At 39.0% G+C, this 24,148-nt stretch overlaps 2 protein-coding genes and 1 long non-coding RNA gene across 6 annotated transcripts in view; all 3 read right to left on the reverse strand.

The window, feature by feature from the left end:
• Prosap (prosap) overlaps positions 1–15,257 on the reverse strand; it is a 73,859-nt gene extending 58,602 nt beyond the window's left edge. For all 3 annotated transcript variants that reach the window (XM_064680128.1, XM_064680129.1, XM_064680126.1), the window contains exon 1: positions 14,201–15,257. The gene's annotated coding sequence lies outside the window, so the exon portion shown is untranslated. The remainder of the gene's footprint in view (positions 1–14,200) is intronic.
• An 872-nt stretch (positions 15,258–16,129) lies between these two features.
• On the reverse strand, positions 16,130–17,263 carry LOC135426616 (uncharacterized). The gene is made up of 2 exons (XM_064679809.1): positions 16,549–17,263; positions 16,130–16,435 (listed from the first exon to the last, which is right to left on the reverse strand). Exon 1 carries the CDS (start codon positions 17,159–17,161, stop codon positions 16,625–16,627), a length of 537 nt encoding a protein of 178 aa, XP_064535879.1. The 5' UTR covers positions 17,162–17,263; the 3' UTR covers positions 16,130–16,435; positions 16,549–16,624.
• A 1,201-nt stretch (positions 17,264–18,464) lies between these two features.
• Positions 18,465–23,939, reverse strand: LOC135426696 (uncharacterized). 2 transcript variants are annotated; one of them, XR_010435937.1, is made up of 3 exons: positions 23,847–23,939; positions 23,485–23,791; positions 18,465–19,325 (listed from the first exon to the last, which is right to left on the reverse strand). It is a non-coding gene; the product is annotated as an uncharacterized LOC135426696 (long non-coding RNA). The 2 variants fall into 2 exon arrangements; XR_010435938.1 differs by having other exon boundaries at positions 23,485–23,786; positions 23,847–23,932.
• Positions 23,940–24,148: the final 209 nt, after the last annotated feature.

The raw sequence follows: 24,148 nt of genomic DNA on the forward strand, positions 1-24,148 counted from the left end.
CTCACATATTAAATGAGTGCTCTACTGCCTAAAAACTGATTGAAGTTGGGTATGCAAGTCGGCAACGGCAAAGATGCTCTTGAGGAGCTGTCATGCCAGTTGTCTTGCAAGACACTCTGCATGACTTGTCAGCAATTATGTCTTTTTTCATGACATGTCGTCATAGTAACTGATTTTCATCTGGTTAGTTCTCCTCTGAGCCCTTAAGCTTTCACACACACACACAACTCACACACGCACACACACACATGTGAAGCTTTCACAGCTAGCCTTAAACTCCATTCGAGCTACTCAAAGCTCACCAATACGCAGACAGTTAAGTAGATTTGCTGTAGGCACTGCATTCTGCCTGGAAACTCGGTTCTTTTTCACACCAGGTTAAAGGCCTTTCCCATTTCACGCATTTCAAAGAACCTGCCAGGCATTTAAGCCACTCATATAATTATTTTCCAACTCTTTTTTCCCCTATGTTGTTGTTTTTTCCTGCTTCACATTCATCAGCGACTGCATTTTATGTTTTAGTGCCTTCACTTGAGGCAACTTTTCAAAAACAAAATAAATTAATAAAATAAAATAAATGAATAGCTTTTCGCCCAACTTTGTTGCAGCAGTTTTCAAGCATTCAAGCTGTGTGCAACATTTTCGGCCTGTCAATTTTAATTAATGCAAATTGAAACGCACACACTCATGTGTGTGTGTGTGTGTGTGTGTGTGTGAGTGTATAGACACACACTCCCCTACACCGGCAATCACACATCGTTGTAAATTTGCCTTATCGACATAATTATGCAATTTCGACAATTGAATGAAGTCGGGGCGAGTGTCTGTTCGGGTTAATGTTAGTTAGTGTCAAAATTAAATATATATTGCATAATCATAATACACATCAGCGTGTTTAAATGCAGCTGCTGCATTCGATTATTGCAATTTTGAATTTAATTAAATCAGCAGAAATCCTTTTTGCATGCCAGTTTAATTAGTTACATATTTGTGCAATGCAATTAGACTACCAAATCGATTGCATAAGCTCAACCAGCTACAAAATAGTCAACTAATTTCTAACAATAATAATAAAATACCAAAAAACACTCAAAAGCCTCTGCTCAGGGCCGCCAATCAGCGATCCACTTGTTGTTGTGTGGTGGGGGGAGGTGGGGTAGGATTACTCGAAGAAAACATAAAGAAAAAGCGCAGCTCGAACATAAATAACTAAAATGAATTTAAATATAAAACGAAATGTAAATGCTGAGCCATCAAAGCCGACAAAAACGCTACCAGCTGAGCCCAAAGAAAGAGGAAACAACACACAGATGCAGATACAAATACAGGTACATATATAGATATAAATTCGGACTCAGATACAAATTGTGATGCGAACAATACTCGAACAAAGCGAAAACGAAACCAAAACGTAACGAAAACGAAAAATGTCACTTTAAGCTGGAAAATCTGGGAACAGCAACAAAAAATGCGCAATATGCAAAAGTATCTGAAAAAACACACACACACACAAAAGAAACGAAACGAAAGCAAGAAAATGCGGCAGGTGAGCACAGGGAAGAAGTTGGTCGAGGTGAGGTGAGGTAAGAAGCAACAGCCAGTAGCTGCAGCCAGCTGAGAACAAAGCGAGAGAGTTAAGGAAACCGAGGGGCGATGAGCAAAGGGGGAAATCAATAAAAGCTAAATAAAAAGCACAATAAATCATAAAAAATTACTTAATCCGCATGCGAAATGAATTGGGAATTTTTAGAAGAGCGTGTGAGAAACGAAAGCGAACGATCGAACGAATGGGTTAGAAGAGAACCCAACCTAAATGAAGTGCAGATACAGAGGAAACGGCCCGAACAGTGAATAATGTGAAAACAAAGTGAGAGAAAAAACAATGCGATAATGAGGCTATGAATAAAGGTATTTATGTGCAGGCCGCCAAAAAAAAAAAAAAAAATAAAGAAAAATAATTCGAAGAAGCAGCAGGTAACAAATGCCCTCAACTCCATGTAGAGTATAAATTGTTGGGATAAATAAGCGAATGAGGACACAGAGATATCAGAATGTGCTGCTACAGATCTAAATATTCAAAAGAGGCCTTAATAGAGCATCTAAAATCTTGTTCCCATCAAAATAGTTATCTTAAAAGAAGCCTAAAGGACTCTTCCAACACAAAAGACTCAAATATATTAAAATATTCCAAAAACAAGAGAACGGATATGGCTTTGCGATATGTTCATAGTACAAAAACTTTATATTCAAATCAATTTTAGAGTTTAAATTTAAAGTCAAACTTTAATCAAAATATTGACAATCACTCAATTTGTGGCTTTCGTTTCAACAAAATTTGAATTCAAATTAAAAAATTCCCAACTTGGCGAATTGATAATGTGGGATAGTTAAGTAGAAATGTTTATAATATGCATTGCGACAATGGGGCGACCTTTTTCTGGTTCGTTCAACTTCAGCGAGGCAGACAAATTGAATTTGGCTGCAGACGTTTGTCTCTGCATCAATTGGAACACACACACTTCACACACACACCATTAACTAGGAGAAGGTGTTGTCGTAAAACGGTGTGCTAACGGTACTCGGACATGTAAGCGAGGCGCTAAGCGTCAAACGTTCTACTAATGGCCCAAAAGAACACATTACGCACATTACGTGCAAAGAGACGAAGCACTCAAAATTGATTCCAAACAGAATGTTGCCCCCTTCGACAGACATCAGATTCGTGCCAAAAAAAAAACGTGGAAAACCGGTTACCGACCTTTAGGAAAGTTGTTTTTTTGAAGCCCAACACAAGTTGTCTGTTTGTTGTTTTTTTTTTTTCTTACGACTTTTACGCGTTAATTGTTTTGATTAAAGTTTCGTGGCGAACGCAATTTGAGCATTGAACTTGTTTTTTCGAATGTTTCAAATATGCTGAGGGCAACCCTGTCGGCGGGCTGACACAAAGCTGTCTGCTATGCGCGCAGTGCATTTAGTGTGTGTACATCACTTGTGACACCAATCAAATGTCTAATCAATCAATTTGCTAGATATATCAAAACACAAAAATATTAAATAATTACTTATTGGACATTAATTGTCGACATTTTATTTGGCAACAACAACAACTCTGCCATTAAATGGGAATGCACAAAAATGGAGGTACGAAAATTTGTGCAACGCCTACGAGCGAGCTACCAAAAAAGAAATCAATAAAAGGCCAAAAAGGCCGTCTCTCATTTATGGCCAAAACAAAATTAAGCTGAAGTTTCTTACTCACATGCGATTCATACACATATACACTCAGAGAAACAACCAACAACTTTTACTTATGTCAAATGTTAACTTTGATTTAAAGACTCTTAAATACAGTACTCAATTTAAGAAATTTTGAACTCCCATTGAGCACTCTTTAAGCTTAGTTTTAGCATGCAAACTGAAACACGTTTTATAAACTTAAGCTAAGCATTTAAGTTACGAATATTCAAGATTGAAGTAAACTTGAAATCTTAAGAGCAAATCGGACTCCGTTAATACTAGAACTTAGAATGGTATTTTTCTCTGAGTGTACTTGCATTAAATTTATTTATTTTGCAAGTGGTTTTTGTTGGGCTCGTGTTTCGTTTTATTTTTGCATTTGTCAACTGAATTGAAGTGCACAGCTTTTTTTTTGTTGAAATGTTTATTTAGTTTATGTTTGATTTTTAGTGCTTGCCTTTCAATTTCGTTGAACATTTTTTTTGCCGACATTGTGGATCTGGAAAATTGAAGCTCAGCTAGGCGCCTTGCTGGAAAAATATATACATACATATACAGACATTCATCAATATTTGGTTGTCGCCCAGACTCGTGCGGCTTTTCGATTTCATTTTCAAGGGGCAAGTAGAAAACGGCAGCCATTTTGAAATGCTGAGTGCCTCAAAGCGAGGCAGCCAAATAAAAAATAAATATATATTTATATATATATATATATATATATATATATATATATATATGTGTGTGTGTGTGTGAGTACATATGTTGAATATAGGCACAACACACGTGCGAGGGCAGGTCAAGTTATGTTCGTGTTCAGAATTCTAAGCCTTAATAATGGGCAATCACAATTGCCTGGAATTTGTAAATTTATGTTAATGTCTAATAACTAACAAGTGGCAACAAGTTTGAGGAGCAATCAGAAGGAGCAACAGGTCTTCAATGAATGTCTAGAGAGTTCTTTAAAAATGAACTGAAAGAGGATACGCTCAAAGAAATTCAATGAAACTTTCAGCTTTCCCTTACGACTTAAGCTGTGTGGCGCTTTTCAATCATCAGTCGATCAATCAGAGCAAAAAGTATTACATAAAAATACCAGTTAGAGCTGAAAATTACCTGAAATTCCCAATAATTTATTTGTTTTATTCTGGTTACTCAGATAACTGCCCTCATATCTATCTATACCAAATTCAAGCTAAGGTTTCTCTGATGCCTTTTATTGTATGCCACGCCGCTTAGGCAAATATTTGAGGCCTGTTTCAACAACAGGGCCGACAATGATCATGATGATGATGATAATGTTGATGATGATGATGAGACGACGCCAGCGTCATCTCTGTGGGACCCGCTGTTCATTCATTTGCGCTTTTGTTTGATGATTTTGACGCACTTGTCTTTGGCTCTGAGTGCGATTGTTGTTGGTGTTGGTAAGACAAATAACACACACACACACATACGCATATACATGTACATAAATATATACATTTGTGCATATAAATATATTTGTGTTAGAACCCAAATGTATTTTTGAACTTATCAAAGAGTTTTATTCAAAAGAGCCTTAAACAATTGTTTTATTGTTGTTTTATTTATTTCGTTTCATGCTATTTTCTTAAAGATAGATAAATGGCAGCTTTGTAACCGGATGTTTTGATAGATAAATTTACAGATACAACAGCTCCTTGGAGGCCGCTCACATAGTGCATAATCAGACCACTTGATGAAAGCCAAAGGCCTAAACAAGCTGCCTTGTTAGAGCCCAAAAGATACAACACAAAACACACACACAACATCAATACGCATACAACACGTAATTATGGGCGCGTAAGTGCCTAAAAGTATCTTTTTTTCTTTTTTCTGTATTTGTATCTACGTGTGTGCATCTGTATCTGATTACGTATGTAAGTTGCCTGCTGGCTGTCGGCCGATCTCAAATTGCCAGGGCCCATAAGCAGCCAACGGCGTGATTTGCATTTTAATGCGAGTGTGTGCGAGTGTGTGTGCACAAATATGCCCCGTGGTTCTGTTTTAGCCTGCTCTACACCCAGTTGCCCAGCGTCTTCTGCGCCTGTGGGAAGCTTGTGACCATGGCCAACTGCCCAGAGACAATTTTGTGGACGCAGTAGAAAAAAAGGCTGGTTCAATATAAATTCCTTACGGATTTCACAATTTAAATCAACATTTAATTTTAAATACACAATTTATCAAATTAAAAAACAATTTTCCATTCACATAAACACGTAAAGGTGGGTTATTTTTTGCAGTGTATTGCAATGTGCTGCAACACATTGAGACTTGTTCAATGTTATTCGGAATTTATGACAATGTGGGCACAACAACAGTTGTAATAAATGTGGTTTTCATAATTTGCCACAAAAAGCCGAAACCCAAAGCCAAACTCAAATTCCGAATCCAATTTGATCTCGATGAACGAAATTTTGTTAAATGAGCTGCAAGATAATTGCCAGCCGATGGCAGAGACTTGTTTACAGTTCGACAATCAATGAGCGACAGCCAGAGGGAGACATAAAACAAAAAGATACCACCCCCCAACCACCACCCCAATGTTACATCCCGTGCAACCGCTGCCCGCCCCTCTTGCTGTTTATTGGGATTATTATCATGCAGCTGCGAATTACGCAATTTGCTGTTTAATTTTGTGAAAATATTTGTGCTCCGGCGGTTTAGAAGTTGTCTTTTAATTAAACTTCTCGCTCCCCCTGCCCCCTCATTAGTCCAGCCACTGATTGATTACAGTTAACTTGGCTAACTGTTGTTGAACTGCTGCCAGTTTGCCAGTTTTTTATAAACGAGCAACGCCTCAGAATCTGACACGCCCTTTAAATATTCTATTAACTTCTTTTTTGTGTGACGCTAAACGGGTTTTCTATTTCTATTTCTATTTCTATTTGGTGTTGGTTTTCTTCTGCTTCTTCTTCCAGCTTCAATCTTCAATCTGGCGAGTTGTTGGCAATGCGGAAGCTCCCTAACACTTATTAAATTTCATGCCATCGCCCGCCTTGGCCCATTATCTTGGCCCATTCCATCAGACCCGTTTGCGCTGCTCTCGTGGCTCTTGATTGTTACATCGCATGATTGATTGATTGATTGTCGCCCAGTTTGTCGCAAAAACAGCGCGAAAATGAGTTTAAGCCATCTTCTCCGTTGTTCTCTTCTCCTTCATTTTAAACGATTGTTAACGCTATGCCTTGGCGTTTACACAGTAAAAATTGGTTGTCTTTAAATTAAAATCATGTCGTTGTTTATTTAAAACAATTTTGTTATTGGGTTTGCAAACTGGATATGAACATTAAACCAACTTTGTAAAGAGTATAGTAATAGAATAAAATGCAATTCTCACTGAAAAAATTCATATATTAATATATTAATATAAATTAACCTGGGGTCACTCGTCTGGCAGGCGAGGCAGCTAAATTTTTTCGGATAAGACTCAAATTCAATTGGATTCTAAAATTAATCTAAATTTAGTTTATAGCCTAATTCCATTGACAAAATTTCTTACATTTTTTGCGAATGTGCCTGTACGTTTTCCCATAAGAAACCACATTTTTCAAATTTGCAAAAAATGTTGGTATTCGCCCCGAGTAATTCGTGTTTTTTGCGATGATTTATCGAATGTCGTATCGATGTTATAAAATATAAAATGCAAGCGGTAACTTAACATTATATAAAAAATTGTACTAATCCCACATTTTTTAACATTTACATAAGGCCAAATCCTGCAAAGAGTCCATTATTATTTGACTTTCGGAAGGAAAACTTTGCGACGCATAGGTCAATCAAATCAAACCGACAACTCACACCTGCTAATGGAATCGCAGAATGTGAAGTTTGTAAATGTAACATATTTTGAGCACATGTCAAATATTTGGAGTCAGGAATCAATATTAAGCCAAGCATTTTTTGCAGTGCATGAGCCGCATACTGTCTTTTTTTTGAGACTCTATTTTGGTTCTTCATCTACCCCGTATTCACTCTTTTGTTGGACCCTGTTAGTCATGGTTACCTTACTCCATTTCTTGATCTCACTCTGTGCCAATTTCTTAGACAAATGCCACGCAGCTGGCTTATGAAATATTTAAGCCAATTTTTGTTTTTTAGCCCTGGTGTCATTCGCTGAGCGGCTTTTGGTCGCGGTGTTCCATCAAAAATTCATTATGATTTGTTTGTTTTTGTTTGTTTTTCTGGGACAACATTTTGCTGGCGTCATTAGTTTTAAGTGGTTTTGTTTGATCCCTTGTTGATCCATCATCAATTTCGCAAGCGTCCTTCACATACAACCGTCCGTCTTGAATACTCTACAAAAACAGCTCTCTTCCTCTCTCTCTCACTCTCTCACTCTCTCTCTCTCTCTCTCTCTCTCTCTCTCTCTCTCTCCAACTGGCCACGCCCTATACCAAATAAAAATTCCTATGCATAGCGAGCTTCGCTTTCATTTTGGCTATCGATTGTATTTTCCATTTCATTTAATTTCTGTGAGCTCTTCTTTTTTTTTTTTTTGGTTATAAAAGTGGCATTTGATATTAATTTAGTGTCATTTGGTTTCTTTTCTGTTTTACTTTCTAAACAAAACAAAAACCAAATTGAATGCTTTTTGCCGGGAAAATTCATCACCAAGTTTTATATAATTTATTTAGCTTTTTTGTGCTTTTTCATGTTTTTTGCTTCTCGCTTGATTTAGCCACATTTTGTTGCCATTTTCTTGAGTTGGCTTTCTTCAGGGCTTAATTCAAGCGCACTTTGTGCTCTTCACAGCGCAGCAATTAGCGTAATTTAGTTGCACTTAGCCAGCGGAAATAAAAATAAAACTTTTTCCCCGTCCCCGCCCGTTTTGCCGGGTTGAAGATGGGGGAAAAAACGTTGCAAGTGCTTTGAAAATATTATTATAATCGTTTCTCTTGTGGTCTGCTGCTGTAGCTTGTGGTTGGGGGTTTTTTTTGTTGCTCGTTGAAAATTTCTTTTATACACGTACGTAAGAAAAACGCTAAATTAAATTATTAATTATTGTTTTCATATTTATTTCATTCAATTTTCAGCACACAGCTTCATCAAAACTTTTTCATTTCATATATTAAATTGCCCGCATTTGACTTGCAGCACACTTTAATTGAATCTCCAACTATTAAGTTGGCCCTCAGCTAGTGTCTTGGCCAAACTTTTGATGAGCCCAGCTAAGCCAAGCTAGCCAACTTTGGCAGGATTTTGCTTAAAGGCGCTGCCACTCCCTACTCGATTGCGTGCTTCAGCTCCTAATGGGCTGCCTCACACTACCTCGAGGCGTCAGCGTCTTATTTGGAGCAAACTTTATTGGATTTACACTTAGAGAAAACAGCGGCTCTTAATTATAGTAAGACTGGAGTAAAATTGACACTATTTTGTTTACAGTTTCTTTCGAGGGTGTTCGGGGTTCTTACTTGGATCTGTCCGGGTGCATTTAGCCCCTTGATTTGACTTTACTTGATTTACACTTAGAGAAAACTCGGCTCTAAATTATAATACGACTGGAGTAAAATCGTACCGTTTTAAGTACAGTTTGTTTAGTTTAGTTTAGTTAGTTCAAAGTTCCTGCTTGGGTTTTCTGCGAGTGCGTTTAGTCCCCTTTTTTGGCCAAAATTGCGTGTCGGTCGCCGTTAAGTTTCCCTTTCGAGTTATGCAAATGAATATGTTGATTTTCCTGCACATTTCACCTTCCTTTTAATGAGCCACATAATGTGTAATGTTTGTTGTTCCTTTCGTAATATCACTAATGACAATTGATTTGCTATTAATTATTCTGGCCCGCAACATGTTGGCCACGTTCAATAAATTCTAGCCCCAATTTTAATGTAGCCTTTATCGAGTCCCTCGTTTTATTAAAATTCGATGGGTAAAATTCCCAAATAAATTTAATAAATAAACAAGTTTAAAATATGCACAAGGGCCAGCCGCAAATTTTTGCAAGCACATTCTTGCCAGCAATTTTTTGATAAAGTATAGAAATAAATAATTTGCACATGAAAAATTCCACAACATCAACTCTGGATACTGTGATCCGCCCCCGCGCACAACTATACGATTTATTAACAAATACACAGAATACTTCAATACTTGTACATCATAATATAAAGAGTATATGCACTCCGAAATGCAAAAGTAAAACCCCAGCACGATAAGGATTTCCTTCAATGGAAGCAGCCGTGCCACAACCAGCTTATCGACACACTCTGAATCATCCAGTGCAACCGATAACTGGCCTACAATTCTGTACAAAACAATAATAAAACTATGTCACACGAGGCGTTTGTATTTAAGAAGAATATTCTAGTCGAGAAAACCTACTTTTGCCTATTAGAATCTGTTAACGCCTACTTGAAGTCATGAAAATCGTATAGAAAGGCTTTGTTTTAGCGACAGACAGTCAAAGAAAGTGAGAGAGAGAGAGAGAGAGCGCACTAGTAAGTAAACGAATGAGTGTAAGTGAACAAAAAGAGCGATAAGTGTGAGAGAGTCAGAGAATGTAAAGGAATAGGGAGAATGATACCGTACATTATTTCCCTAGCTCTTGGTCTCTGAAAACAACTCATTCGTACGGCCGGACAAATGGACCGACAAATAATATGTTACCCCGAATTCTGTACACAAATCTATTAAGCCGTCTATAACCCTTGCTAAAAAGTACGGGGTATAAGAACCAACTAACAAAAACGCCGGCGGTCTGCAACAAAAGGCAACATTAATTACGACGTTCGCTTTGTGGCTGTAAATGTTATAGCCGCAACTTCTGTTGACTTTAATATTAGATAAGTTAAGGAAACACAGTTGAAAATACTCTCTTTATACAGCTGTAAACTATGCTGATATTAACTGGTTAAATTATAAGAAATGCATATGGCATAAAAACGATATAAATTATGGAATTGGAACTGGATTTGAAGCATCAGCGAAGGTCGTTTCTTGTTGCTGCTCTGTGCAACAATGCGATGCGTAGTTGCGATTTTCCTCATCTCTATCTGGCATTAATAATGCAAAAGCTTCATTCTGTGCATCATTTATGCGGTATACACTTGCCACGCCCACACATTACGCCCGCTTTTCACATTTGCAAACTGAGAACCTGCTCTGTTTATTATTATCCTTGTGCCAGATTGATTTAATACCTCGCCCTTGTAGTTTGAAAGAGGTACGTTGGCTGCGACTTGTAAATAGAAGAGGGTATCTGTCTACATATCTTGCTGTACGGCTGATTGACTGAGGAAAGACTGAGCACTAGCAGAAAATGGAAGGAAAACTAATTTTTAAGTAAATGAAATTTATCCACATATATCAATAATTTTATACTTGATCATTTATTTAGTTAGTTATCAACAAAAACGAGTGTGTTCCTAATTATTCAATACATCAAATTATTAAAATTAAGTGCTAAAAGCCTAATTAGAATACACAATTTTCTAATAGCATCACCGACCGACGGAGGTGTTTTATTTGCCCGTTTGGCAAATCTTAATCTAAATTTACCTTATTATTAAAGAAACTAGGAAATAGGAAAAAACAAGAAATATGTTATTTGATCTCTAGCCGACTCTCAAAACCCCAGTTAACTATCGGAACAGGGTATATTACAGGCGATCTTAGCTTGTATTAGCAGAGCCCTAGTAGCAGTTGTTGTTAGTTTAGTTGTTCTTGTTGCTGCATATTATGTTCGTTTCTTTGTTGTCTTTTTCACATGCTTCCCTTATTGATTTTTCTTGTTGCGTTGGCAAAGCGAACAAAGAGGCAAAAAAGAGGAAGAAAAAGGAAAAGCAAAACAAAAGAAAATGTTTTTTAATTGCATTATGCAGGGCGCATTGAAATCACAGGCATTTCCCTGCAAAACCAGCTAACGGGAGAGAGGAGCGAGGGGCGACAAGTTAATTTCATTTGCTGCGTCGGACAGGATGCATGTGGGCAACTGGATCAGACGGCGGGGCGGAGGGAGGATTGGCTCTGTGGTTGGAGGCCTCGGCATTGTGGACTTAATAGTTCGAACTTTGATTTGTACGCAGCGAGAGAGAGAGAGAGAAAGAGAGAAAGGAACCTGATGGCTTTCCACGTTTCCGTTTATTTTCATTTGTATTGTTTCAGGCCTTTACCTGAGTAAGTGCGTGTGAGTGAGACAGAAATTAGTTCAAGGATTTGCCAAAGTTTTTGGGATATAATATAATTGCCTTTTATTGCACGCACAATAGCAAAGCCGACTCAAAGCAAAGCCGAAATTGTTAGCTTGAAAAGAGCCCAGCAGCGCTGAGCAGTAATAGAGTAGGACAGAGTGTCGGCTAGAAGATACCCTGGAACTCTCAGCATTACGAAAGTTTATGCTTTATGGATTGGGGGATGCCTCCTTCCTTCCCAATTGCAATATACAAAGATTATATGAGAATGCTCCCCTGTAACATATCCTTTAAACGGATTGCCATTTTTATCAGCTCCTTTCGTTCTCCGGTTCATAAATCAGCTCATCTTTTTGCGTGAGCATCATCAATTTGGAGCGCTTAAGAGCGCTCAAGGATGAGGATGGCCAGGTGGCAAAGGGGAAAGCCCGCCCGCGGCTCCAGCTTAACCACACGGAATATAAATCGTTGACGTGGCACGTGGCCTGTTCTTATCGCGGCTATCAGTGCAGCAGCTGGCAACAGGCGCCGTTCCAAGGAACTATTAACAAATGGAAGGCCAATAAACTAAAGGCTCGGACAGTTCAATTAACTTGCAGCGGGGCAGGATTTATGCGGACTGCGGAATGCGAAACTACTTCAAGGATTTGCCCGAAAAATGCTAATCATCTGCTCATTAAATGCGCATCAGGCCACGCTGCTCGTTCCAGCTCGTGTTAATGACAAGACACCAGCCACGCCCACTCCAAGCCGAGGCCCTTGGCCCGGGCAACAGCTGTTGAAAGTTGGCTGAAAGCTGAGCAAAAATTTGGCACACAGCAAATGGGCGGGGCGGGGAAAGCGGAGAAAACTGGCGGAAGGACAACTGAGGGACGTTCGTTGGGCTCTGCCCTTGGCTGAGCGGGCACAGTAAACCCTCGCCCTGTGCGAATATCTTAACTGACTGTGAAATATGTCTCAGCCCGCGAGCCCTACCGTCCCTTCACCCGTCCCTCCACCCCGGGCGTTCAGCTAGCAAAAGATACGGATACATAACTGAAAGGCGGCTGTTGTCAAATCATCTGTTTTAAATCGATTTTCCTTTTGTTTGTTGTTGTTTCTCCGGGCTGCTGTGTATGTATGTAGGTGTGTGTGTGTGTGTGTTTATGCCTATGTGTGTGTACGCATTATGGGCGTTCTCTTTTTCCTTGATTTTATGAGTGAGAAAGTGGAAACTCGAACAAGCAGAACTTTTCACTGCAAAACTTTTGCTTGCCTGATGAATGCAACGCGCTTAAGAATTTCTCCTTTAGAAAATAAAACTCAAGTCTGATTAGCCCGAAAGGCAACGGCCATAAAAAAAATGGCACAAAAGCAGCTGAAAGCCGCGAAAACTTAAGCATCGGGCAATAAAAAAATTATGGATAATAATGCGCCGAAAGGATATAACATTGAAAAACGGCAAAGAAGGATTAAGAAGAGAAAAGAGGACATAAATAAAGATCTTAAGAAGAAACTGAACGAGTGCCAGATTCATAGTTTCAAGACTTGCTTGAAATATAATAAAGGATGCGTTGGGATATTGGGACCTTGGTTGGTTGGTTGGTTTTCCAAGAAATGAAAAGTCTGGGCAACATTTTAAATCGATATACCGTTATATAAATTCCAAATCAAATCAAGCTATTTCAACGACTTCGCGTCGTCTAATTTAATTGACCCCAAAAAAAAGCAGCGCCGAAAATTGCCTCAAATTTGTAAGACACAAAAATCGGCAGCAGCAAAAAAAAAATCTGACCAACAAATTTGAGTCCAAATCGGAGATCTGTGACTGCCGCCTACGGCCGACAATTTTTGCTCATTAAATAAATAAAAATTGCTGTTTCTGCGAGTTTTTTGCCATAAAAGTCAACGTTGTTTTTTTTTCTGTCTGCAATTTAAATAATCAATTTATGCAAATTTGGTGAAATGATCAGAAATTAAAGTTGACCACAAAAATAATGTCAATTTGTGGGGCAGCTAAAATGGCTGTCAAATTGTGACAAACGCTTGAAGTGAACTTCAAGTTGCCGTCAGTAAAAAACTAGAAAAAAAGAAAATAAACCCATGTCTATGAAAAATATGAACTATATATTTATTATCTGATTCGAGCTGATCAAATGTGAGTCGCAGCTGTACGTGATGTGTAAAACAGATGAAAATTCCTCAACGAGGCTGCGACGAGCGTTACGTGACCCGAGCACATGTGTAAAAAATAGTTAATTGGGGTTTTAAAATCTGATAAAAAAAAACAAAAAAATAAATAAAAAATAACTCATTTAAAAAGTCAAATATTACGAGCAAACACGCAACATTTTCAATATCGCAGTTATGCAAGCTAAACAGCGGGGGCGGAGCGGGGAGCGGGTAGCGGGTAGCGGGGTTCGGTTAAGGCCAAATCATTTCATAACAAAGATCAAAAACTGAAGGCTCTTCAAACAATTTTGTTTTAGTTAACCCAAAATCGCAGTTGTCCACTTTACCGAGATTTGACTTTACTTTCAAATCGAATAACTATTATTTTTCGCTATCAATTAAAAGTTCTGATAAGAACAGCTTCTATCGCAATTTTTTTGTTTTTCTGCCGGCGCCATAAAATCACAAGCGAAGGTCACAACTGAAGAGCTGTAAAAAGTTGTTGTAGGGTGCGATAAAACCGCAAATGGTATAACATGAATGATCCGTGGCTTAATAATGGGAATACATTATTATAAAGTCTTTCCAATTCTGCTCGCTCACACACATGTTATTCGTTGAAATATATGGAATATTTTATATCATTTAGGCTCTGCTGGAATACTGACCTTTTGCTTAGTTGTTGTTGCTGCTTTTTGTTGTTCTCGTTTTCTTTTTATTTTGCACAGATTGTTTACTTTTTGCTTTGATATGCTCTTCGTTGTGTTGTTATTGTTTTTGTTGTTGCTCTTTTTATCGGCGTTCAGTAGATATTCGTCAAGTTTTCGTTCTCGCCTGGTTGCTTTCTGGTATTTTTGGACCAAAAGGACGAAACAGTGTGCGTTCTCTCGCGCTCGCTCTCTCTCGCTCGCTGGGCCGCGCACACTCAGCAAATTGATTTTCACTTTTGGCCAAGACTGTCAAAAAAAAGACAACACACACAGACACAAATACACTCGCAACGCAGGAATTTTCACTTGTGCCACTTTTTTCGCTTGTTTTGTTTTGCTATTATTGTCGTTGTTGTTGTTGTTGTTTTTGTTGTTGTTGGCTGCTGCTGCAGGGGAACAGGTTTGCTTTGGCTATACAAATACAAATTCTTCGCCTGGGCCAAAAACAAATCGCAGCAGCAACGGAGCCGGCAGCGGCAACAACAAATTCCAACTGCCTTTTCCTGCTGCGTTTTCTGCCTTGGACGCAAACACACTGAAACACAAACGGACACACACGTACGCACACGCACACACTCACACACACGCAGAGAGCAACCAAAATTCTTTTGCTGCCTTTGGATTTGCCTTCCTTTGCTTTGCTCTTGCTTTTGCTTTTGGTTTCTTGCTGCTGTTGTTGTTTTTGCTGCTGCAGAGGCGAACCGGTTTTTGTTTTTGCACTTCACTTTGTATTTGGTTTTGGCTGCTGCTGCTGCTGCATTTGACAACAATTCAAAAATTGATTAAAATTGATTCGCATTGCAACAAATGCGCTTCAGTTGCACTCGGCGGTTTTATTTTTCTATATGGTTGGCATGCGTATGCACCGTTATTCCGTTTTAGATATGCTTCTCTTTTGCACTCCCACACGAAACACTTCTTTTTCTATTGCCGTTTCACTCGCACTCGATTTTTAGCCGCTTACATAGCCGCGACACGCAAATACCAACCGTCCCAAGTCGAAGTTGTTTGCAGACTAAACGTTGCTCTTATATCGGCGGTTCAAAGTGCCACTGCTATACTCAAAATGGCTTGGCTTAACAGTGGCAGTAACAGCGTCGCGTCACTCTCTTAGACGCGCGCTCTATTTGTTATTAACGTGCCGGAGCGAGTGTCAGTTAACATTTCTGTTAATCGGCTGCTGACTCTAAATGTCGTCGTTATATTTAAATATTTATTTTGTTGTCTTCAACCCATTAAAATATATTGTGCTCAATACAATTTATTAAATACATTCTTAAATGTGTTAAGCTAACTAGTATTTTATATATACAAAGGCACATTTACGAGGTGCCCGTTAAATATATTTTAAAAACTACATTTCAATGAGTTGATATCAAAATATGTTTTTTTTTTATAAATGTGTCTTACAATAAATTAAAGAATATTATATTTTAAAAACATTATTTGCTGTTGTCGAAAAGTTTACTCTTCGATTAATAATTTATGAGTTTTACTTATTAATTTACAAACAGTCTGTAAAATTAATTGTCGAATAAAACTTTGCATTTGCCACTTTGAAAATGGAAAATAATTTTCTTTCGCTTAAATTGTAATTATTAAAATATTTTCTATTCCTGACAATAACTGTGTTCACTTTCGCTTCAAGAAATATTCTATTTAGTATTGCTTTCCTCATACTCTACCATAATTTAAGGCTTTAAATCTTCCCTCGAACCCAGCATTTGTGTCAAGATGAGATCCGCTTGGATTGAAGGAACACCAAGTACAGTGAAAGCTCCCTTGTGCGCACCTGTCCTATAGTTTTATAGTTTTAACAATTCGAGTCTTTTATCTTATCTTTTAGGTTTGTAAATGGAGTTAAAAATAAAAGAGCACCAGAACAACTTGAAGCATTCGATAATTCGCTAATGTTTTGCGCAAAAAAGTTTTTAAAAACAAGTTTTGACTTATCCTTAGCACTCATAAGAATAAAATGTTGTTAAAGATGTTCAACAAGACCTTTCCCTAGGTGTCCATACTAGGCAGCTTTCACTGTATTTGGCATTCCATCACTCAACTGCACATTTTCCGGCATTGCAAAACCTTTTCTCACCCACAAACTGAATATATTTCATTTCCCTGCATTGTAAGACTTCCGTGATTCTTCTAAATGCATCTACACAAATGCCGGACGCCGCTGATTACGGAGAACTGAAAGGAAGATTCTATTAGAAAGAAGAATTCTAAGAGATAAAGTGTCATGGCACATTCAAAGTAACCTCTGCAAGGGCATATGCTGGGGAACAGAAGCATTTGGTTCTTACATGTGAGGATCGATTGCAACACCCGCTGGGTGGGTCATCGTGTGGCTTTCGCTGTTTCTGTGTGCGTGCGGGTGTGTTAGAGCTCTTGCGTTGCCGCTTCCACCGGCAAAAATTCGACTGGGATCAGGCGAAAGGCTTCGCCCTCGAGAGATACATTACAGTACACCTCACCCGGCTGGGGCCTCGACTGCGGGCTTAAGGGCGTCACCAATTGCAGCACGGTCACTGGGCCCTCGAGAAGCAGTGGCGCCTCTTTCGACTGTGACTGAGGCGTGCTCTTTGGCTCTTCATTTGGATCCTTAATTTGCTCCGTTGGCGACGACTTCATTTGCTTTTCCGCCGGCGTTTCAAAGTCCTCGTAGGCAAGTACAGTTAGATCATGGTTGGAAATATCCTCCGTCGGATGCTTGTTGCCCATGTGCCGCTTCAGATGTGCCCGCGTGGCGGCCGCATAGGCGCAGCAGGGACATGGAAATCTCTTCGAGCGCCAGTGCTCCTTGCCGTGCGTCTTCTCGTGGCGCTGCAGGTTGTACAGCCGTTTGCTGGAATAGGAGCACTTCGGCACCGGGCAACGAAATACAATTGCATATTTTTTCTTCTTAACGTCCTCCATGCTTTAAATGAAATTTACTGCAAATAAATCTGCTTTAAATGCAATATTTGCGTAAATTAGTTTTTATTATGATGCGCAACCAATAATGTTATCCGATAACTTGTGGTGGCCCGCCGATATATTCTTCAAGCAACATTGCCACGGGCGCCACACAAAATTTGTACCATTTTTTAGGAAAAAGGTACTATTAACATTTTTAATGGTTCCTAATTTGTCATTAATTTAAATGGAAAATATCAATTATGTTAAGCTTAATTTCTTTGTCTATCATAATCGTACCTATTTAGCTATGTACATTTGCATTACCTTTGTATTGGATTTTTGGTTACTTCGACAGTGAAAAATACGAAACTATGATATATATATATTATTTATTAAACATATATTTAATGAAAACCATGGATATATCGAGGGTAATATAGTATAATACAAACTTGCGATTTTGGTACATTCTCACCACATGGGGTTCGCTAAAAAAAATACCAAATCACACCATACGAGCGTGCTTACATTTAATTTTATACTCTGTTAAAGTCTCATGAGTGTTATTTATTTACATACGCTATATTACTCTCTCTACTTTTAGCAATTCGTTTATGCTCACTTCTGTTAAGCTGTTAAATACCATTGTTTGAATCTGAGTAGCTGTTAACATTTTTGTTACTACAACCGGCCGCTGTTATTAGCTCTTATATCCTGTTAGTTATCAATAAAATTCTAGTAATCCGATTTTCTCTTTTCTGCTGTGGACACCTGCTATGTTCATAACAGTCTGTCAAAGAAAATAACTGTTAAGCTTGCCTTCGCCGCGCTTTTATCTTGCGGACATAACACCCACACCACCCCCTTCGCCCTTTTTACACATCTGACCAACAGGCGCCCAGCTACAACAAGTTCTGGGTCACTTGGGCCGCTTTTCCATTACCTTTAAGGTTTTCCCCAGCAGCTGTTGTTTAACGTCGTGGGGAGGGGGCTATTTTGAATTGCTTTTTATTGTTGCGGCGACAAAAACACAATTGGCAACATTTGATGCCGACCATTTGCCACATTTGTCACAAATGCGGGGCTGTTGTTGTTGTTGTTGTTTATGCTCTTCACATATTTCTTGGGGCGCCAAAATGCCCGTTATAACTGTCGTTTGAATTTTCTACTTTTTTTTCAGCTTTTTAGCAAACAGCAGTTAATTAAATCTGAATAAAATACTAATCATTTTCTCAGATGAAAATTTTTAACTTAATGTGCAACAAAAGTGATAAAAAGTGACCAAAAATATTTGCAAAATTTTTAAATATTTTTCTTTTGATTTATTTATGTTTATTAACCTTAACATTTTTTTAGATAAAAGATTAATTGATATGTATATAGAAAATTATTTTCTTCCACTCGAAAGAAGAAAATGTATATAGCCGTAAAGGTTTTTTCTCAAATTCTGATTTTTAAAATTTACAACATTTACCTGTTTTTGGGGCCAAATCTCATTTTTATGTAAATCATTTTTTGGTTTGGCAGGAAATGAAATTTTTGCCATAAACGTGAGCCACAAGCTGAACCCAGGGGTCAAACGCAAGCGGGGCGAACGAATGGACACGAAATACCTATGAAAATGTGCAACGTGGCATGCAATGAGTTTTATTAGCCCCCCTCCCCCCTCCCCTCCCCCTTCCTACTTCTCATCATCCACAACCCCTTGACCGACCAGCTTCCTCTTCTTTCTGCACAGCTCTGCAATTTTGCACACATGAATTTGCCACGCAAAGCTTTCAAATTTCACGCCCTATTGGATCACATAGCAGCAGTGGGAAGGGTGTGGGGAGCTTAATTACCCTCCCCCCCACAACCCCTATCCAACCGCCAGTCAGGTTCATTGACCGTGCAATTATCAGCGCTTGCTCCTGATTATAGGCCAAAGGCTCTTTTTGGCTGTCAAATGCACATTGTGATTCGATTGCAACTCAATTCGTCGGCTTTGGACTGGAATGCAGCAAAAGGAAGCTTTCAGTCCATTTCCGTTTCCGGCTGCCCAAAATGTTCCGGGCAAAGCATAAATCTATAATGCGAATTATGCGGGTTAATGGATAAATTCTATCAAGGAAGAAGATATGCTCGAGATATGATTCTATACTTGACCAATTGCCTGAAGGGGGAAACTTCATCCGTGCAATTCCTGAAACAGAGAAACATGGCGATATAGTCAATGAATATGGATCAAGAATATATATACACATAGTATATAGGATCGTGGCAAGAGTATATACGATTTTCCAGACTCCCAGACTCCATGCTTAAATACGTATGTATAAGGCAACTTTAGGTTTACACTTCTGAAATGGAGTCCATCTATTTGTCGCATACCCTACATTTAGTGTAAAACTGAATCTCCTTTGCAGATTTATGAATAGTCTGAATTGAGCTAATAAACAAAAATGTCTGCGAACGGGTCAAAAGGCGCCGACGACGCGTGTTGTGAGCTTGTACAATAAGTTGTTGTTGTATTTGTTGCTGTTGTTGTTGTTGTTGTTGCTAATCTGGTTGTTAAACAAGCAAACAAAATGTGGCCAAGTGGCCAAAGCGCCCATAAAGTAAACGGCACAAGACATCAACTCAGTCTCAGTCTCAGTCTCCAGACGATCAGCTGTGGGGGGGGGGGGGGGACAGTTGAGACGTCTTGGCGTGTGAAGGAGGTGGGTGGGGGAGGGTCTTGGCAACCCAGTGAAGTGGAAGTGAGCTGCGTTTCGTTTTTCACAGAAGACGCGTCTCGGGAAAAAGGTTGAAATTAGCAGAACGCAGCTGAGACACCAGACGGAGACGGAGACGAAGAAGGGGACGGAGAGACGAAGTCGGCAGATCTTGTTTATTTTTGTTGTTTTATTTGTTGTTCCAAGGAAAATGCCTCCGCTTGCGGCTACTACAACTATTGTTGTTGTTGTTGTTGGGGCAGCCTGGTGCTATCGTCTTTGTGAAATCAGCCACGTGAGGCAAGCAGCGCACTGTGGGAAAAGCTGGAAAAGCTTTTAACAATCTGCATATAAATTTATTACTACTGATTGAATGATTGACTGACTGATGCTTAACGTAATATATTTAAATAATAAAGCTGATTTGAATAGTTAATGAACAAAGCACAACACAAGCCTTTATGGCTAGGAAGCAGAATTTTGTACATTATTTGCTTTATCTCTGTTGATTATATGATTGACTGATTGATGATCAACCTAGGATGCCGCTGCCGATGATAGATAGAGTCTCAACGTAATGGTGAGGATGATAGTGCTGATTGAATGATTGACTGATTAATGAACATGTCAAGTCCAAGATGCAATAGTTAGGCAGGTGAATTTCTTACATTAGTTGCCTTTGTTTCTGCTGATTGATTGATTGACTGATTGATAATCAACGTAATGGCTGAGATGATAGTGCTGTTGGACTGATTGATTAAGATGAACACAGCCCAAACCGTAATAGCTAGAAAGTTGTTTTTTTTACAGTAGTTGCCTGTGTTTCTGCTAACTGAATGATTGACTGACTGATGTACAACGCATAGCCCAAGCCGTAACAGCGAGGAAGTTGCATTTTTTGCAGAAGTTAAATTTTTTGATAGAAAATTAAGGATATTAATTGGTTATACCATAATTTTGTAATTCTTAATTATGAGCTAATTGGCCAATCGTGTTTTTTTTTTAACTTTTTATGATCTAGTTTTGCCCACTGTCCGAGGGCATATACATATGTAAATACAAATTTGATGCGAGGTTGAGGCAACATCAACAACAGCAACTAACAGGCAACGCGCTCTAACTAGATGCAACTGACAATGTTTTTTTCCTTCTTCTTCTTCTTGCTCTTGCTTGTTGTTGTTGTTGGGTCGATGCTTATCCGAGCATGTAAGCAGCCTCTTAGACGGCTCCAACTAACAATACACCTCACAGTTTGGCAGTCACTGTTGAGCTCATTATGCGATTTATGGACCGGCAGCTGCAGCCAGACATTGCGTGAGTGTGTGTGTGTGTATACATGCCCCGCCTCCCAGCCCCCCGTCCCCCCCGAGCGGCAAGCACTCGTCAGCTTTCATAATGTCCAGTCCGATAGAGCAAAAGTAGCAGACGAACAGACAATAAATAACAATCAGGTGGGTGGAATGTGCGCCCAAGGGGGGCAAGTGGGAAAGGGAAGGGGGGGCAGTGCTTGGTGCCACAAAAGGCGCAGCTGCAGGCCTACGAAATGGAACCAGCAAGTGGCAACGGGGGCCACCCGCGTCATCATGAGGAAACATTTTTGCAAAAGTTTATGATGTGTCTGGGATCTGGGAATGGGGTTTGGAATTGGGATTGACCACAGCGCAGCCAAGCCGAGAAGATTGCAGGCGACGCAGTGAAAGTCGTTGCGAATGCTTCATCAGAGATGCCCACAGTCAGAGATGGGCGCGTGTCAAATGTTTCGGGCACGGCACGGCACGACACGAACACGAACACGAAACACAATTCCAAATATATGAACATAACTTTTATTTAATTTAATTTGTATGCTAATCTTATAACATTTCTTCATGTTAGGCAGTTCGTGCTCGTGTCACGACACGCTCACAGCTCTAGTGTGATGGCTGTCAAACTGTAAGGCATCCACAGCCCGACTCACGGCTCACGGCTCACTAACCTCGTGATTTACTATATTAACGAGCCGAGCCAGAAACTTAAGACAGACCCAAAGCTGGGCCAGACAAACCGGCTGCCAGGCGGGCCGGCAGGCGGCAAATGCCAGTGAGTGACGGGCGGGCGGGGGGCGTGGCATGCGTTTTAACATAATGGAAATGTTTGGCAGCAACAGCAGCGACAGAAGAAGAAGAAGCAGAAAAAAAGACAACATTTGCATGAAAATGCATTTGCATTTTCTTTTTGCTCAACTGCAGGAAAGTGAAAATTGCATAAATAAAAGCCAAAGTAGCAGTAAAAACAACAACAACAACAACAAAAAATGATATCGAAGCAGGTCGCCGCTAAATGAGCGAAAGTGAACGCCAAAGGGGAGCGGTCGGCGAGGGAGGGAGGGGGGCAGGGGGAGGAGGGCTGGACTTGTGGGAGACGAAAACAGAATCAAGAAATCTGAACAGGAAATGCTGCAGTATTTAGCAATTGGCAGCGCCTGTCAAACTGTGATGCATAACAAATGAAAAACTAAATTTGGGGAATAAACGAAACGTGAAGTGTGATTGGCAAAGGTACATACACATACATATAAATAGATGATATATACTTATAAATAGATGATATATAAAATGATGGGCATAAAATATGGGAACTGCTTTTAGGTTAAGTTTCATAAATTCTAATGAAAAAAGACAGACGATGGGCTTTGTCCTGCGATGGAAAATATTCAAGTAGGAAAAGTTGACTTAGAGTGCCGAAGATTAAATACCCTAACTAATATAGGGCACATACATGCGCAACATATGGCTGTATCAAACTCAGTTCCAAACAGAAAAAAACTAAGAAAACTTAATATTTACATTTTTATCGATTTTTGGATTATTTTTAATTTTAAACTATATTTTGGATTAAAGGCTTTGTTAATCCGGGTCCATTTGTTATTAGATTGAGCTCAAACGTTGGGAGAATATGAACTTTGAGTTCTCATAAGATATCTTATAAAACAATAAAGTTGCGCCCAGAAGAACTCACTTTCAACTCGGTTTATGTTCTTTAATCGAATGAAATGTAACTGAATAATTTAATTAAAATGTTGGCTACTTTTTTGGACTTCTAAAATATCCTGAAAAACAATTGCTGTTATAAGAGTTGAACGTAAATAATTAATAATTAATTAGTTAAATAGTAAATAGTAACTAAAATGTCGGCTACTTTTTTGGACTTTGCCAGAAAAACAATCAAATGGCTTCATTTTGAAGTTGAACTTAAATAAATATTTTAAATGTTGGCTACTTTTTTTAAAATATCTTAATATATCTCGTAAATTAATCGAGTTGTTTCTATAAGAACTCAATTTTTTAATCGCATTTTGTCATTTATGCAAGGTACTTGTATTTGATGAAGTTTACTTGAGTTTTAGATACTTGAACTTGAAGGCATGCCTGACACATATTATGCTGGACTCGTTTCTGTACAATCTGAAATCAGTTAGAATCAAATTATGCAAAATTGAGCGGCCGCCAACTAAGGAATTAAGCAATAAATTTATGTAAAACTCAAGATGCCAAGCTGTAAACTGTCGCGTTGTCAGCAGAAACAGCCGCAAAAACAACTCGACAACAGCAACAACAACAATAAGAAACAACAAAAACAACAATAAGAGGCAGATGGAAAGCCACGTACCTGGCCAAGCGGATGATGACGCGCTGCCAAGCACATTGTAATTCATATTATTCCAGGAGCGACAGAGTCTGACGCTCTGCCCGGCTGCCCGGCTGCTGCTCCATTTCAAATCCTTGGGGACATTGCTGATTGTTATTTTTAGCACATGGCGGCTGCCTCAAGGTTGGTCTCGCTTTGGGTTTTGTGGTGTCGCAGCTTTTGCTGCTCTGCCCCTCGTCCCCCTCTGTTGCGCTTGTCAAACTTTTTGGCCAGCGCTTCCCAAACGACTGCAGAAACCGAGCTCTAGAGATGGCCGCGTGATTCTTGACTAGGCAAATTTAAGTTGAAACAATTATTTTAGTGCCTTAAAAAGCGAAGATTACCTTAAGCTAACATAAGCTTCAGCTTCTGAGGCCTTTGGCTAGGAATTTCCACTGCACAAGGATTCGAACCGGCAACCTTCTTGATTTGTGACCTGGAAAAGAATGGCATCAGTTTGATTAAATTACTGTTAATTTTCAACATATTCCTTATTGCTTATACGTTTCATTTATATTTCCTAGAGTTCTTCAATGCTTGTCAAACTGTATGTTTTATATATTTTGATAATTGATCAATATAAAATTTAATTTAACTTTAAAGTATTTAAATGTTTTTCTAATTATTATTACGTCATTTAAGTCTT

Source organism: Drosophila montana, unplaced genomic scaffold, assembly GCF_035044405.1.
Source record: "Drosophila montana isolate Dmon_TW-CO22-7 unplaced genomic scaffold, ASM3504440v1 contig_2081_1, whole genome shotgun sequence".
In the NCBI taxonomy this organism is placed as follows: domain Eukaryota; kingdom Metazoa; phylum Arthropoda; class Insecta; order Diptera; family Drosophilidae; genus Drosophila; species Drosophila montana.